The sequence below is a fragment of the Rhinoderma darwinii genome, chromosome 3, assembly GCF_050947455.1.
Source record: "Rhinoderma darwinii isolate aRhiDar2 chromosome 3, aRhiDar2.hap1, whole genome shotgun sequence".
Lineage (NCBI taxonomy): Eukaryota > Metazoa > Chordata > Amphibia > Anura > Rhinodermatidae > Rhinoderma > Rhinoderma darwinii.
The window spans coordinates 189,098,292-189,115,962 of NC_134689.1; the positions used below are offsets into that span (position 1 = coordinate 189,098,292).

General features: G+C 41.9%; 1 protein-coding gene across 1 annotated transcript in view; it reads right to left on the bottom strand.

Annotated features, from left to right (window-relative positions):
- WASL (WASP like actin nucleation promoting factor) overlaps positions 1–17,671 on the bottom strand; it is a 40,785-nt gene that overhangs the window by 15,510 nt on the left and 7,604 nt on the right. The window contains exons 2-5 of the mRNA XM_075857171.1: positions 6,700–6,834; positions 2,793–2,879; positions 2,357–2,453; positions 133–156 (exon numbers count right to left, since the gene is read on the bottom strand). Coding sequence (XP_075713286.1) covers positions 133–156; positions 2,357–2,453; positions 2,793–2,879; positions 6,700–6,834 — 343 coding nt within the window. The remainder of the gene's footprint in view (positions 1–132; positions 157–2,356; positions 2,454–2,792; positions 2,880–6,699; positions 6,835–17,671) is intronic.

Here is a 17,671-nt window from a genome sequence, read left to right on the forward strand (position 1 = left end):
AAGTGCTTGTGCCTCAGTCATGAAATGTAAGCACATTGGACTATGCTTGGTCTCAAGCATGGCCAAACAGGTCAGTGGAGTAATACTGTCTGTTAGGGGTACAAAAAGGGAAGAAAGACTTTCCCAGCTTACCATTTGGAAGGTCTCGCTTCTTATCTGGAAGAGAAACAAAGCCAATGTAAAAAATCTATAGGAATTAGTAAATGTTATACAAGAAAGGTCTCATACATAGAGAAGAATAGTGCTCAGACTGAAACAGAACCGCAAACTAATACAGTGGAGAATAGAACAGGAGTCATATAGCTGAACTATGATAAGAAAACAAGCTAATTCTAAATCATGCTGCTCTGGTTCACGTTCCATGTCAGTGCAATGGGCGGATGAAGTCCAAAGAACACGTCTCCACCAACAAAGTGCCCCATATAGTAAACTGCAATAATGGTTTTAGCAGATGCCTAAATCCATAGTTGGCCCACAAAAATATCATTTAAGCGTATGCATGTAATCCAGAAAAGGAGCTAAACTGCTGTGTTCGGACGCAGGCAACTGTAAATACCCCATTGTTAACACCCGTGCTGCATTTCAAGGCCCCCTGGCCCTCCTGTGTAAACAGTGGACAGCTTCCAAGATGGCTTCGGTCAAGTGATTTACCCAGGTGACCGACTCCCAGCTCTTCTGCGTTTGCGCTCAACAATGGCTAAACGCATTTAGCACACGAGCAGATACAGGCAGCATAATCTCCTGTGTTTCTGCGTGTGCTGAACACGTTTAGCCATAGTTCAGCACATGTGTAGAAGAGCAAACAACGGGAGAGGTGGTCATGTGGGTAAATCACAACCACTGCCATCTGGAGAGCTATGGATGGGCTCACTGGCAACGTCCCCAGTTTACACAGCTGATTCAGGGGAGCCGGGGGCCTTGAAATGCAGCACAGGGTAAGCAATGGGATATTTACAGGTGCCTGCAGCAGAACACAGCAGTTAAGGGCGTTTTTGAAATTTGACTAAAAAGTGGTCATCCCCTTTAAGTCCTTAACGCAGAATATATCCGTCCTCTGCAGCTGCTAGTTCGCGCAGGACGGCGGATATATCCGTCCTGTGATGGTGCGGCTACTGCCACTGTACCCACGCGATCAGCGGCTGGAGCACGGCTGTTATACACAGCCTGGCTCCTGCTGCAACTGCCGGAATCGAAGTGCGCTCCGATTCCGGCAGTTTAACCCATTAAATGCCGCTGTCAATAGTGACAGCGGCATCTAATGTGTTTGACAGAGGGAGGGAGCTCCCTCTGTCACCCCATCAGCGCCCCCGCAAAGAAATCGCGGGTCGCCGTCGGGATTCCATGGCAGCCGGGGGACTAACAAAGACCCCCAGGTCTGCCTTCAGCAAATGCCTGTTAGGCGATGCCGGAGTCATGACCTAATAGGTTGCCTGTCCGTTTTACACTGACCGACAATAATGGTTTGGTATACGAAGTATACCAAAGCATTATATATGCGATCAACAGATCTCATAGTGAAGTCCCCTGGTGGGACTAAAAAAAAAAATGTCAGTTAAATAAAGTTTGTGGAAAAGAAAGAAAAAAAAAAAGACAGTCAAAAAGTGGTTTTATTTAGTAAAAGCGTCAAAACAAATAACACATACACATATATGGTATCCCCACGATCGTAACAACTTGACCAATAAAATGAACTCATTAATTAAACCGCCAGATGAACAGCGTCCAAAAAAAAACGGAACAAACAACGGCAAAATTCTCTTTTCTCCAATTCCCCCCATAAAAAAAATAAAATAAAAGTTAATCTATAAGTCCTATGTACCCCAAAATAGTACTAATGAAAACTACACCTTGGCCCGCAAAAATCAAGCCCACATACGGCCACATCGACGGAAAAATAAAAAAAATTACTGCTTTTGGAATGCAGCGATGCAAAAACAAGTAATTTTTTTCTAAAAGGCTTTTTATTGTGCAAACGTAGGAAAAACATATAAAACCTTTACATATTTGGTATCCCCGTAATCGTGCCGATCCATAGAATAAAGTTAACATGTTATTTACGCTGCATAGTAAACGGCGTAAATTTATAACGTGAAAATTAATGCTGGAATAGCTGCTTATTTTCAATTCTCTCCTAAAATAAAGTTAATCAATATGTTATAAGCATCTAAAAATGGTACAATTACAAAATACAACTCGTCCCGCAAAAAACAAGCCCTTATACGGCTATGTCGACGGAATAAAAAAAAAGTTACGACTCTTGGAATGCGACCATGAGAAAACAAAAAATAATCCTTGGTCATGAACGTGCAAAATGGCCCGGTCATTAAGGGGTTAGTATTAATGATATTAATCTTACCAGGTTTTTTAGGCCTTCTAGCCAGCAATTCAGCTACCGCTTTTCGGAATCTTTTTGCTTCTTCTTCACTTGCAAAATTTAGGCCAATTTGACATGTCTGTAGCACATAAATAAAAACAATAATAATTCCTGTATTCAATATATACACACACTAAAATATATATATATATATATATATATATATATATATATACACACACACACACACACATACACACACACACACTTCTCAATGGGACTTTTCTCTGGTCTTGCCCGTTGCAGTGTGGTGACGGGAAAACTTCAGTACACTTTTCCTGCATGACCTAGAGCATGTTTGTGCGCAGTGCCATACAGTTATTTGTAATGCTTCTGCCAGTGATCCCACCATAGTATGAATAATAAAGTTGTTTTATATCAATTACACTACATATGTACACAATGTATTAATACTTACATCACCAGCAAATGTATGAAAATATGATCTCGGGCTATTGTATACAAAGTTATAATATAGTTCCTGTTCATAGAGTTGCCGACCATCCTGAGGGGCAAAAAAATAATATATATGCAAATCAAAGTAGAAAATGTCTATATAGTCTACACAACTAAAATAATCCATTTATACAATAGAAAAATATATTTTTTCAAGCGAGACCCCAGTAATTTATTAAAAAGGGAAAAAAAGAAAAAAAGGGACTGGATTGGAAAAAATATACTAGTTATTAATGGAACACTCACATTAGGTCACAGCTAACAGTGGGGTACCACAGGGGCCAGTATTGGGCCCTCTACTTTTTAAATGTTTATTAAAGGGGTTCTCTTACAAAGACAACCCCTTTAATGACCTTGTAGTGGATTAACAGAAGCTATAATGTTATTTGCACATATAAAAAGTAACCAACATAGGAGGATAGTATTACGGAGGGATTTGGGGAAGTTGTAGGCTTGGGTAGAGAAATGGCAAATTACATTGAACGTGGATAAATGTAACGTTATCCACTTGGGCAGAGAAAACAAATCTTATAATTATGTATTAAAAATAGTAAAATTGCTACTAAAAGAAAATTGGATATTGGTGGACAGTAAACTTAACTTCCGTAACCAGCGCCAGGCAGCTGCTGCCACGGCAAAAAATAAATCATGGAATACATCAAAAGGAGGCACATGCATGACAAGAAGACCACACATGAAATATTGTGCACAATATTGGCCAATTTAAAAAAAACAAAACAAAAACATTGCTGCACTGGAGCGGGTGCAGAGGAGAGAAACAATAGTAATTAAGGGAACGGGTGGATTGCAGCACCAAGAAAGATCAAACTTGGGGCTATTGGGGAAAAAAATGGCTTAGGAATGATCTAATCACTATATACACATATTTCAATGGACAGCATAGAGAGCTGTCTTAGGACAAGGGGGCATCCATTACATCTAAATAAAAAAAAAAGTTTCTCCATCATCAGACGGGTTTCTTTAATGTAAGAGCAGTGAGAAACTTTATGTCATAGTATGTTGTGATGGTTAATTTGTTATTTTTGTCAGGGGTGCTATCCGTTTTTAACTGATAGCACCCTAAGGCCTCATGCACACTTCAGTTTTTTTCCTTCAGGGTGCTATCCGTTTTTGTACCTGATAGCACCCTGAACCCATTCATGTCAATGGGGCCATGCACACCTCAGTTTTTTTGTCGGTCCGTTGCTCCTTTCCGATTCAAAGTAGAGCATGTCCTACTTTGGTCCGGGATTCCGTGACCGTGAGGCACATGCAAATGGGGCCGTCAAAAAAACTGTGTGACGGAGCCGTTGCCTAGCAACCGCCGGGGGGGAAGAAAAACATTAGAAAAATATTACACTAATCGGCAGCCACTTGTCTCCATCAATAACTGATAGAGAAAAGAGGCTGCTGATTAAAAATAAAATAAAAAGCATTTCATACGTACCCGGTCGTTGTCTTGGTGACGAGTCACTCTTCTTCCTCCAGTCCGACCTTCTTTTGTGACGCGGCAGCCTGTGATTGGCTGCAGAGGCCGCGGCAGCCTGTGACTGGCTGCAGAGGCCGCGGCAGCCTGTGACTCGCTGCAGCGGCGACATGGATTGAACGTCGTCACTGGAGGCCGGACAGGAGGAATGTAAGTATGAACTTATTTTTTTTTATTACATTAAAATTGTATTTTCCGCGCGCCGAGCATGTACTGTCCAGGGTGCTGAAAGAGTTACCGCCGATCAGTGCAGCCCATTAACTCTTTCAGCACTCTTGACAGTACCATGCTCGGCGCACGGAAACACGGAGTGCAGACGGAAACCACACGGCCGCTAAAACGGGTTCACGGACCCGTCAAAAGCGGCCGTGAAAACGGTGACGTAAATGTGCACGAGGCCTTACGAATTCATTTCAATGGGGCCATGCAAACTTCCGTTGTTTCAACGAAACCGTGCGGCCGTTCCGTCAAAGATAGGGCAGGTCCTACTCCTGCCTGTTTTTGACGGAAAAGTCTCGGCCTTTGAATTGATTTGGTCCGTGAAACAACGGACTGCACATGGAAGCCATTCGTGTGCGGTCCGTGGTTCACAGAACCATCATTAGCGGCCGTTCAACGGCAGACGGAAGTGTGCATGTGGCCTTAACAGTTCAAGGAGGGTCTGGATGACTCTCTTTAAAAATATATAATATCACAAGTTATGGGTACTAGATTTCTGGAGATTGCTCATTCATCCAGGAATCTATTCGGATTGCCAAATCTGGAGACAGGAAGAAAGTTTCCCACCCAATATGAGGAAATTGGCAATGGCCTCATAGGGGCTTTTTTTTGCCTTCCTACGGATGAACAGTGTTACTATATACACAATAGGGATGTCACGATACCAGAATTTGGACTTCGATACCGATACTTCATTTAGTATTGCGATTTCGATACTTTTGCCAACAGTAATAAAAAAAAAATTCTTCCATTTTCTGATGTGAGGCGCGATGTGATGAATTTTGAACGCTCCTCACATTAATAGTAATTAATCCCATCATGTTTCTCAGTCATAATGGGTTAATGTGCGAGGTACATGATGGGGTTAATTACTATTAATGTGCGGCACATGGAGGTTAAATTCATCGCACCTCGTGCCCCACATTAATAAGTGATAGAAAGCAGTGTTCATTTCATTTTTTTACAAAGCACACCTCATAAATGATGCAAAAAAATTGTTGTGCGCGCCATTACTGAATGTGTGAATATTTTATGTATTGAGACTTATTTTAATGTTTATTGTAAAAAAGGTGAATGTTTATTTTTTTTTTAATTTTAACAATACTTTGTTTTTACTTTATTTTTAAACTTTAATGTACTGACATATATCAGATATATCCCAGTAGATTAACCTGTGGACAGATAGCACACAGGCAGTTGTTAGGACATACTTGGGTATGTCCTAACAACATGAAATATGGTCAGACAGCCCTGGGGTCCGTCAATAGACCCTGGGCTGTATGCCCATATATGGTATGGCCCTCGATCGCGTCACAGGAATTCCCTGTGACGCGATCCAGGGGCATCCCCCCTGCTCATTTTCTCCTGAATGCTGCTGTCAGCTGTGATCGCAGCATTCAGGGGAATAACGGCGGAGATGAGAGGTTTCTCTGATCTCCGCCGTTATAGAGCGGGACTGTGTAATACAGTCATTGCCCTGCTCCTGACAGGAAGTGCGCACGCGGTAGGCATGAGGTGGTGCGACCGGCGCTGCACTAATGAGCGGCAGTTCAGGCACTGAGGACAGAACATGGGGGTGTTTTGTAGAGCGCCCGCCATGTTCTGTCTTCAGTGTCGCTGCTCATTAGTGCAGCGCCGGCCGCATCGCATCATCCTGACCCCGCGCACATGTCATGACTCAGGAGCGGGGCTGTGGCTGAATTACACAGCCGCAGCCGCGCTCCCATACATTCATGTGTTACTATACTGAGCTGTGCGGCTGCGCAGCTCAGTATCGAAATACAGGAAATAGCGGTATCGAACCGTTTAGGGATGCAGAGTATCGAAACAGTATCGAAGTTTCGATGCACCGTGCATCCCTAATACACAATATTAAAGGCCCCAAAAATTCCTGTAGTAATTTTAAGTTAGGTCCCCTACACATCACGTTTATTGCACTAGGCCGGGAAAAGCTGCCGACATGTTAAACATAGGGAATGAACGTGGTGAGAACGGGGCCTTATACACTTGTAACATATCTATGTTGCTCTACTACCAAAGCTGCCTGCATGAATATGCCTATATATCCAAACTCCATTTACTTGTCCCAAACAGGAGCGTCTTCAGCTCGGTTACTTGAGGCTTATTTATTAAAATGAATGCTAGACATGCAAACGTGCCTTACCTTTATATCATAAACTCTAATGAAATAGGATCTTTGTGGATTGTCCTTCACTATGCACACTACTCCACAGCATTTTTTTACCCACATGGAATTACGGTCTGAGGCATATAGTTGAACAACAGCTGAATTAATAGTCTGTGGAGGTGGGAAAAGAAAAACATCTCTCAATAAAAGTTAAAAAAAAAATTTTTGCATTTTATTTATATTTACCAGCATACAGACTCCAAAGTTTTCAAATAAGTTCATATTTAAAAATCACATAAAAAGGAAGTAAGGGAAATATGGGAGTATTCAGATTCGCCAAGTGGAGGAAATACCTAAAAACCGTGGAACATGTTCACATTTTATAAAGTGTTTAATATGTAACCAACAGAAAGTAGAGGACTCCATAAATGCACATTTAAAAGACTAGCACTTTTGCTAGCTTGACCCAAATCTTTATTCTAAAGGCTACTGTGCCAAAGTCAGCTAAGAGTAAATAACATAAAAGTGTACTACATGTAATTATTAACCACAGTTTACATAAAAAAAACACTAAAACAAACAAAGTGTACAAAAAAAAATTCCAGCAATTCCTCCGTAGGCCCCACGCACACGAACGTGTTTTTGCGGCCGCAATTCACCCGCAAATCTGCAGGTGAATTGTGGACCCATTAATTTCTATGGGCCGACGCACATGACCGTGTTTTCCACGGTCCATGCATTGGCTGGAAACCTGGACCGCAAAAAGATAGGACAAGTCGTTATACGGTCCGGGCTCGTTGAAATCAATGTGTGCACGGTCCGTGATTTGTGGGCAGCCCGTGGATGACACTCCGCGGCCGTCCGTGCCGCAATCATGGGCTACGGTCGTGTGCATGAGACCTGATGCCGTTTTCACACAGTTTTTTTTGCAGGCAGAAAAGTTAAAATAAATGTAAAAAAAAAAAATCCACCTCAGAATTCCTTTAGGAACTTTGAGGGAGATTTTGACTGCCTGCGCTTTTTTGCCAAGGTTTTCACAGCGTGTTTTGAAGCTAATGCAAGGACCGCGGGCAAAAAACGCAGTGAAAAACGCTTAGAAACTAGCTTCAGGGATTTTTTCTGCCTCCCATTGATGTCAACGGGAGGTCAGAGATGGAACCGCGGCAACAAAGGACATGCCGGTTTTCTTTTCCCGCGAGCGGCTAAAAGCCATTCGGGAAAAAAACAAAAAAAAAAACGCCTCTGCCTCCCATTGAAATCAATAGGGGACAATTCTGGACGTTTTTTGGTGCCGATTCCGATGCGGTCTCCTCGTCAAATCAGTGCCAAAAACCTCTGAACAGGGCGTTAATCTCTTGCTTTCCTTTGCTATTATTATGTATTATACTGCAATTCATACAGAGAAATATATAAAGAATTCTTGTATGTGTCCCAGGACATGAGCCACCCCCTCCCTCCCTCCCTCCTTATTATGTGTCTGACTGGAAGACAACTGGCTGCAGCATGAGCCTTTTCCCTCTACCTTGTCTGTATTAGGACACAAATATTGTTAAGATCCTCAGCCATTCCCCAGCAGATAATCAAGGCTCAGCAGGAAATTATCCTGTGTTCACTGAAGGATTTTTACAAGATGGTTTGTTTCGGGAACAAGCAGGAGAATACTGCAGACTGACAAACACCAGAGGCGGATTTATCTCCTATTTACTTTTAGCATTTATTTATAGGTTTTGTGCTCCTTTAACATTAGACAACACAATCCAGAGAAAGATTATGAACTACAAACCCCATCGTATAGTCAATTTTAATTTATGGGGCAAGTCACTAAACTGGATGATGGTTGGTAGAGCATTACTCTCTATTCTGGCACGATCAGCATGTAATCCAAGGAGTCTCTGGTTTTGTAAAACTTTTGACAGGTCACACATGTCAAAAGCTTTCATCAGTTGTCTTTGAGCCAAGACCCCCAGAGTGACTGCTAGAACAAAATCCAAGTTCAATACTCCTTCAGCTTTTAGCTTGCACAACTCCAACATTCAAAAAGGTTTTCAGAGATTCTGATGCATTTTAGAAAACCCCTTAAAGGGGTTGTGCCACAATGGACATTTAATCATGTATCCACAGGATAGGTGATAAATGTCTAGTCGCTGGGGGACACACTGCTGGGAACCCCAGCAACCACTAGAATGGGGGTCCCGATCCCCCCACTGCACAGCTGCAGTGAAGAGGAGTTTAAATGGAGCGGTGGTCACACATGTACACTGCCACTTCACTCAATATCTATGGGGCTGATGGAAACTGCCAAGGAGGAACGGAGGCTCAGCGTCCATGAGTGCGGTCATTTAGCTGAAAACAGGAAATTAGAAGAATATAGTAAGGGTCACAGTGGGTAAAATGGCTAGTCACTGGTTAAAAGGTAAAACTAGAGGTTAGTCAAAATTTATAGCTTGTCCAAAAGAGATTTAAAAGGGAATGCATCATCAGAAAATGACATACTGAAATAGATATTTTTTCTTTTATAAACTTTTTCTTGGTAAGTTAGATATACCGTATTTTGTTCTTTAAAAAAATAAAAGCAATCTAAATAATAGTTGAAATAATATTGCACTAATAATATATGTCAAAGAGACATATAAAAAGTTTGGATCTGTGGGTCCGGGTGCGGAGAAATCCACCGTTGCTGAAATGAAGGTGCAGAAACGCTCAGCTGTGCGCGATCCACTTTCGGCTGTGTTTATCAGCCTGAAGACGACTATGACTATCTAATGTAAGCCATCGTCATCCTGACTATGAGCGCTGATCACAGCGGAGCGTTTCTGCACCTTCATTTCAACAACGCTGGGGGTCTCAGCACCCGGACACGCACCGATCAAAACTTTTGATATGTCTCAGACATTAAAAGTTTGACGAAAATGCATTTCCTATTTAAACATTTATCTATATGTATAATCCTAGTTTTTTTAATATTTATGTTTTATGATCCATAAGCCTTTTATTTTATTTATTTTTAAATGGCCTCCTATACCCCTGATTTTTGAGACTATAATTTAGAGTTTCTATACTGGCTTGTAAAGTCATCCATTTTCAGCTTGATGGATATACCCATTACCCGTTATCCAGCTTCGCACTAAAATTCAGACTAAACTCCAGTTTAGATTGATAACAATAAACCCGCTACTATTGGCTTATCCAAAACCTGAAACTCAACTTACCCTTTTCAACTCCTTATTGCCGATTCTGCTACTCTGGCTGTCCAAGGACACAAGTACAACTTATTAGGTGTATGCGTAATCGAGAAGTTCATTCAACCCATTAATAGAACATACAAAATGTCAAAAGACTATTCTGTCCCCGATTACAAAATCATATACTTCTAATTTATGCAACCTAGATTATTATTTACAAAGATATGGTAATACCGTCAGCTACCCGACCACGGAGTTGGGACATGACAGTAGCGTCTGTGGTTGCTGTGTAACCACATACTCCGGGTGCATGCAGTTCTTCTAGATGGCACCTGTGATGGCTTCGCAATGGAACTAACCAGATTCACCACGACCAGATTCTTTTTGCAGACACATTTTAGTTTAAGATGCCATCGATTTATATGGTGTATATGCTAAAACTAACGATAAACTGTATAAACACAATGTATATTTCGAGTGTGCTGTACCATTTGTAACTCTGCCTTCTTACCTATCGGACACCAAATTATTCAACTGTCAGTCCTATATAATCTAAAGGGGTTGTATCCCCAAAACACGTTATTTAGGATGTTTAACATTAAAAAACTACCTTATTACATGGTAGCACCAACGCATGTACACTGCTCCAGCACCCCAGATCTGAGAAGTCCTTGGTGGTGATATACCACTGGCACCTTATCATACATTTGCTGCAAAAAAGTTGAGCACCTTCCTACTTCCTCACTACTGTAATAGATTTGTCATACAGTGTTACCCTATGAGGTGCTCTGCTCTTTTCTTCAACTAGAATTTATTTTTTTCTTATATGTGACTATACAGATATTTAAAAAAATAAATAATACTAATAATCTTGAAATATTCCAGCTTTCACACTGGTCACTAAATAGCCTGATTTTTTCCTGTTCTCTGCAGCTTACTTGTGGGCTATTCCCAACTAAAGCATTTGTGAAATATCCACAGGATATGCCATAAATGTCTAATAGATGCGGGTCAAAGTTCTGGAACCCGCACTTATCTCTAGAAGGGAAGGGGGGGGGGGGGTCATCTGACCCACCATCCCGACTGGTGAGGAGGCCGCCAAAGGAGAGGTGGCCTGCTTGATTGTTTCCATAACTCCAATAGGATTGAATGGAGAGCCCCACTCATGTGAATGGAGCGGTTACTACCTCTTCATTCACTCTAGTCTTGATGCCTGGATCACCAGGCTTGACAGGAGTTGGAAGACCACCATTCTGGAGATATGTGCGGATTCCCATGACAATTTCAGTTGGGAAATCCCCATGTAATGACTGCTATAGATCTAAATAAGGTAGGATAGCAAAACTATGCACACAGTGAAGGCTCTGTATGCTACTTCCTGGTCTCTGGGGGGGGGGGGGAGGAGAAGGGGGCCTCCCCCAGGGCAAGCTTCCTTTAATAATTTATCAAATTTCTCTATCAATTCACCCTTATTCATTGCAGCTGCCATAAAGCGCACACACCCTGCTACAATGTGTATATAGACAGTGCACGTCTATACAGACAATACAAGAAGGAAGGGTTTGTCTCCAATGTGACCGACCTGCGGGAATTTTGTTATAATTAAAAAAAAAAAAAAAATATATATATATATATATATATATATATATATATATATATATATATAGATTTCTCTTGGTTAGAGGGTAGCTAAACGTTTGACAAAACTTCTGACATGTCAGAAGTTTGGATTGGTGGGGTCCGAGCACGGAGACCCCCACCAATCCCTAGAACTAAGCAGCTGAAGTGTCGTGTGAGTGCTCAGCCGCTTCGTGTGTGTTCGGCTATTTCCAGAAATAAATGTATCGTGTACGGACTCAATACAAAGTATATGCGCCCGTACTCCGATACATCGGCTTTCCGGAAAAAGCCGAACAGACACGAAGCAGCTGAGCGCTCACACGACACTTCAGCTGCTTCGTTCTAGCGATTGGTGGGGGGGGGGGCTTAGTGCTCGGACCCCCACCAATCCAAACTTCTGACATGTCACTATGACATCTCAGAAGTTTGTCGAACGTTTAGCTACACTTTAAATCTAAAGCTGATATACATGAGACAAGTGACTGCCAACATGCTTGTAACTGTATGCCTAGAATGGCCAGACACATTTGATAAAAGTTGACTGATCATTTAATGTTTAGGGGGGCGGGAGGGTTACCGATTCTCCCCCGATGGCAAACGTTGAGAGAAAGAAAGAGATAATGTATTGCCCTCTCCCTATCGAGTACGCATGTACGCTTGGCCGAGCATGCCTGTGTATGTGGTGCTTGGGAGGAATAGATGAGTCAACAGCTAAGGTGTATTGTATGGCCACCTTTAGTTTTTCAGAGATAAGGAGTTAAAAAGGCAACAGCACAGGAAAGCGGCAAAAGCGTAGGAAGCCTTTACATACTCTACAAGTTCTTCCCACTTCCACAACTGCATTACACAAAACCCACAGTGAACATACCAAGCCGCCTGTTTTGATAAATGTAGAAGGATGCTTCAAATAAACAGTTCATTCTTTATACCCTTTACAATGTCCACACCAGCGCATTGCAAGCAAATGCCGAAAGGAAAGTTCAGAACAATTCCAGCAAGGGCAAAAAATAAATCTTCAACAACAAAGGGTCAATTATAGTGGTAGACTGCTCTGTAATCCTGACCCTATTTACAGCAACCATCACTGTACGGACAGGGGGCTTATGTGGTAGAATATCTATTCCCCCATATATCAAACCACAGCGTGCTGGTTGCACACCTGCTGCAAAATTAAGGCTAGGGCTTTGTGCCATTGCCTACCAGTGGCAGTGAAGTTTACAAAATGACAGCAAACTCAACCTCAGTTTTTCCCTATGGAAGAATGTCCAAAAAAAAACCCCCAAAAAAAACACCACTTTGTGGCCAGCGTTAAGTTTGCCCGGGAAACTATTTAGCACAAATATACAACGCTATGATTGGAGGAAAAACTTTACTGCCCACCAACACTAAAACCTCATCCCAGCTATGAAGAATGGTGGAGGGAGCATCATGGTTTGGGGCTGCTTTGTTGCTTCAGGGCCTGGACACCTTGTGATCAATGAGGGAACAATGAATTCAAAGATGTATCAAGACATTTTACAGGAGAATGTAAGGGCAGCAGTCCAAGACCTCAAGCTGAAGAGACGTTGTGTGATGCAACAAGACAATGACCCAAAGCACAAAAGTAAATCAACTAATGATTCTTGAAATAGAAGATTTGTGTTTTGGAATGGCCAAGACAGAGTCCTGACCTTAACCCTATGGAGATGCAGTGGTGTGACCAGAAGAGGCTGTACACACAAGGTATACCAGAAATATTGATGAACTGAAGCACATCAGCCGGGAGGAATGGCCCAAAATTCCTCCTCAACATTGTGCCAATCTTATCTGCAGCTACAGGAAACATTTGGTGGAGGGGATTGCTGCTTATTAAATTTAAGGGTTCACATACTTTTTCACCCTGCACTGTGGATGTTTACCCAACTTGCTCAATAAGACATGTAAAGTACAATTATGTGTGTTTTGTTAGTTTAGTTGGATTGTGTTGGTCTATAATTGTGACTACATTTTATTACTAATCAATGCAGAAATCCAGGTAAGGGCCTGTTCACATCTGCATGGTCGGCTCCATTAGGGGCCTCAGTCACAAATTCCTTAAAAAATACCAGTAGTAATAGCGCAGCATGCTGCGCTATAGTTTCCGGTAAGCCGACAGACACCCACCGACGGAACCCATTGAAGTCAATGGGTTCCGTTGGGCGTCGGTTGTCTCCATTGTTTAACGGATCCGGCGCTACCGCTATTCCCTTGTTCTGCACCTCTGACGGAGCAGAACAAAGGAATAACCCAACGCAGATGTGAACACGGCCTTATTCACTTTTTGTTGCAATTGTACAGACCGGGACAATAAAAAAAAAAAAAAAAAGGACAGCCTAAAGCAGACAAGCACTGCAACTATAGTGTCTAAAGTACGTAAAGTTTGTACTATCAATTATATTGTAGTCAAGAAATATTTAATTGAACCATCAGTACGAATCCTCTAAACTCTGACTGCAAGTGAAATTGGTGTAAAAGGCCCAAATCACACTACAAATGATACAAGAGGCAGATATGTTATGGCAGGGCTTACAGGGATTTTCCAACAAATACCATTTATCACCTGTGGATAGGAGATCAATTGTATTGGTAAAAAAATTACTTAAAATTATAGTTTAATTAAAAACATAATAGATAACAGATAAAATGAAAAAGGTGAACCACGTCTTTACAGCAATTCCCTAATATTGTCTGTATTTACCAAGAGTGACAAACCTTGTTCACACGGTGCAGATTTTCCATGTATTTTTTAAGTCAAAACCAGGAACATTTAACATAAATCAAACAAATTCCGTTGCATTTCCCATTGGAATCAATTGGAGATTTAAAAAAATAAAATAAAACAACCCGCGTCAAGTACACATAAGAAGCGCTGTTTTTGACGTGGATTTTCAGCCTACAAATTACCCCGTCTTAACATAAGCTAAGGCAGTATTCTCACTTGTGGCTCTCCAGCTGGTGCAAAACTATAACTCCATAGGCAATCAAGGTATGCTGAGAGTTGTAGTCTTGCAACAGTTGGAGAATCAGTTTGGGGAACACTCCCGTACGGCATGCTTTAGGCAGGTTTTTTGAACACTTACTTTGGCGCGTAGAACACACTTTAAAAAAAACCCACGTATGAACGGGCCTAACTGAGTTCTGAGCGGTTACTATTTGTAATGTCACGTGTGTATTAAGAGGCTTGACCATACCTACGATTTTAAAAGAAAGAGTCGCTGAGCAGGAATAGGGCTAGAGAGGGGTTGTTTGCATGCAGATAATCTTTCTGCTAGGTCAGTAAATCTGGTTGTGCGTTCTGTGTCTGAACTCGAAATGCTGCAAAGGCATCCAAATTCCAATCTCCTCTCCCTAAGGAAGAAAAAGACCAATATTTCCTGTTGCAAATGCGGACTAGCAAGTACATTCCTCCTGACTTGACTGAAGCGATCAGTATTGTTACACCAGAACGCCCCGTATACACGTTCAGCATCGGAGGAGGATTTTGGCACGTTGAAATCCTCGTCAAATCTGCTAACATTCTGCATCCAATACATGTAAATGGGGTTTTTGTAACCCCGTTCCCATGCAGCAGAAAAAACATCCGCAGATTTTTATCTGCGATGTGGAATAGAAAAAACAAAAAAACCATCAGTGAGAATAAGTAGAACGTAGTGAGAATCACCCATGGACTATGAAAAGCTCATGATGTATGATTAACGGATGCCATTATAGCCTGTTAAGTATCAGTCACAGCTTCAGTTTGACGTATACGTCGAGAGCTTTTAACAGAGTATACGTTAAACCGAGACAAAAACGCGATGTGAACACGGCCTAAGTCATTGCACATGCACATTGCAGCGGTGCCAAGTCCGTGCATGGTTTCCCCCCTTCCTGAAGTCCTGATTTTGCAGTGGATTTCACACTTTGCATGAGGGCTTATTCAGACGAACGTATAATACGTCCGTGCAACGCGCGTGATTTGCACGGACCTATGTTAGTCAATGGGGCCGTGCAGACAGTGCGTGATTTTCACGCAGTGGGTGTCCGCTGCGTAAAACTCACGACATGTCCTATATATTTGTGTGTTGTTCGCACATCACGCACCCATTCAAGTCAATGGGTGCGTGAAAATCATGCGCAGCACGCGGAAGCACTTCCGTGGGACGCGCGTGATTCGCGCAACTGCAGTAAAAAGTATGAATGAAAACAGAAAAGCACCACCTGCTTTTCTGCTTACAAACATACAAACAGTGTCATAATGATGGCATCATACGCTGCTGACACGCGGAGCAGTTATGTACCTTTTGCGCGCGCAAAACGCCACGTTTTTTTCAGCGCACAAAACACACACAATCAGGTCTAAGAATGAGTAAAATCTGCGGTAAAACTGGAACAAATCCATGGCCGACTAAAGCATGTGGCAGATTTTAAAATCCATATTTCACATCAATTGTACCCCCCTCCCACAAACGGACATACCATTATGATCTAAATGCGTATTTATTACCGCAATAGGGCATATGGCATGTCTGGAAGATGGCGACGGCCCAGGAGTTGTGCCCGTCCCTTCTGCAGCTGGTAACTTAATAGTTTGCTTGTTAATATTAGGCTGTGTTCACATCACCGTCTGTGTTCCGCTTCCGTTTCTCTCAACATTTAACTCAATGGTGATGGAAACCTAGCTAATGGTTTCCGTCTGTCACCGTTGTGACAGGGTTCCGTCGCTTTGACGGAATCAATAGCGCAGTCGACACTGGAACCCTATAACAACGGTGACAGAGGGAAACCATTAGCTAGGTTTCCGTCATCATTGATATCAATGGTGAGGGAAACGGAAACTTAGGTGTCCGCTTGCCTTTCCGTTGAGGGGTTAACCTGACGGGAACCTCCGACGGAACCCCTCAACAACAGGGGCAACTGTGATGTGAACAGGCCCTTATATGGACAGGCAACTATGCCATACAAAACGGTTTATATGGTACCACCAATATCATAACGACCCATAGAAAAAAAGATAATAAATGGTCAACCCAATAGAGAAAAAACAAGCCCTCATACGTGGTCTGCCACGACATAGCCGAGTTGCTGTGGATTCCCAAACGCTTCCACTTCGCAATAATACCACAGTTGATCGTAATATATCTAGGAGGGAAGAAATTTCACAAACTGACTTGGTGCAATGGTGGCATCCTATTACAGGACCACGCTGGAATTCAGTGATCTCTCTAGAACGACCCATTCTATCACAAATGTCTGTAAAGGCGACTGCATGGCTAGTGCTGGATTTTATACACCGGTGGCAATGGGACTGAACGACACACCTGAATTCAATGATTAACCCCTTCCCCCTGCTTGCATTCTGGGCCCTAATGACTAAGCAATTTTTATAGTTTTTCCATCATCACATTCGAAGAGATATAACTTTTTTATTTTCACGTCGACATAGCTGTATAAGGTCTTGTTTTTTGCGGGACAAGTATTTTTTAATAGCACCATTTTGGGGTACATATTTAATAATTAACTTTTATAAACTTTTTTTTGGGTGAGGGGGGGGGGGGGGGGGAATAGAAAAAAAACCTGAAATATCGCCACTCTTTATTGCGTCCTAAATCTACGTCATTTACCGTGTGGTATAAATAACACAACAACTATAGATTTTGTATGTTTTACTACTTTTACACAGTAAAAACTATTTTTTTTCAAAATTATTTGTTTTTGTGTCTCCATATTGAAGAGCCATAACTTTTTTATTTTTTCGCCGATGCAGTTGTATGAGGGCTTTTTTTTTGCGGGAAGACTTGTAGTTTTTATTGGTACCATTTTTAAGTAGATGCGACTTTTTGATCACTGTTTATCAAACTTTTTTTAAAGGGAATGTGTCGCTAGAAAAACATTTTTATTTTTTTTTCAGGAAATAAATTAGATTCTAATTTATAATATTTCCCAGTGCTGGTCACTAGATGGAGCAGTTCCCAAAATTGCAGCATTGCATGTGGTAAAGCAACCACATTGCTTTATGCTGCAAAATTGGGTAAAAATCCCTCGCTCTTGTGAGCTCACAGAAACCCCCCCTCCTTTATCCTGGCTAGTGCCAGGAGAAAGGAGGGGATTGAACGGTCAAACCTGCTACACTGTGTGTCGCCATTTTTTTGAGCTAACATACAGTAGTAAACACACAGTAAAACACATACATACACAGACCTAACTTA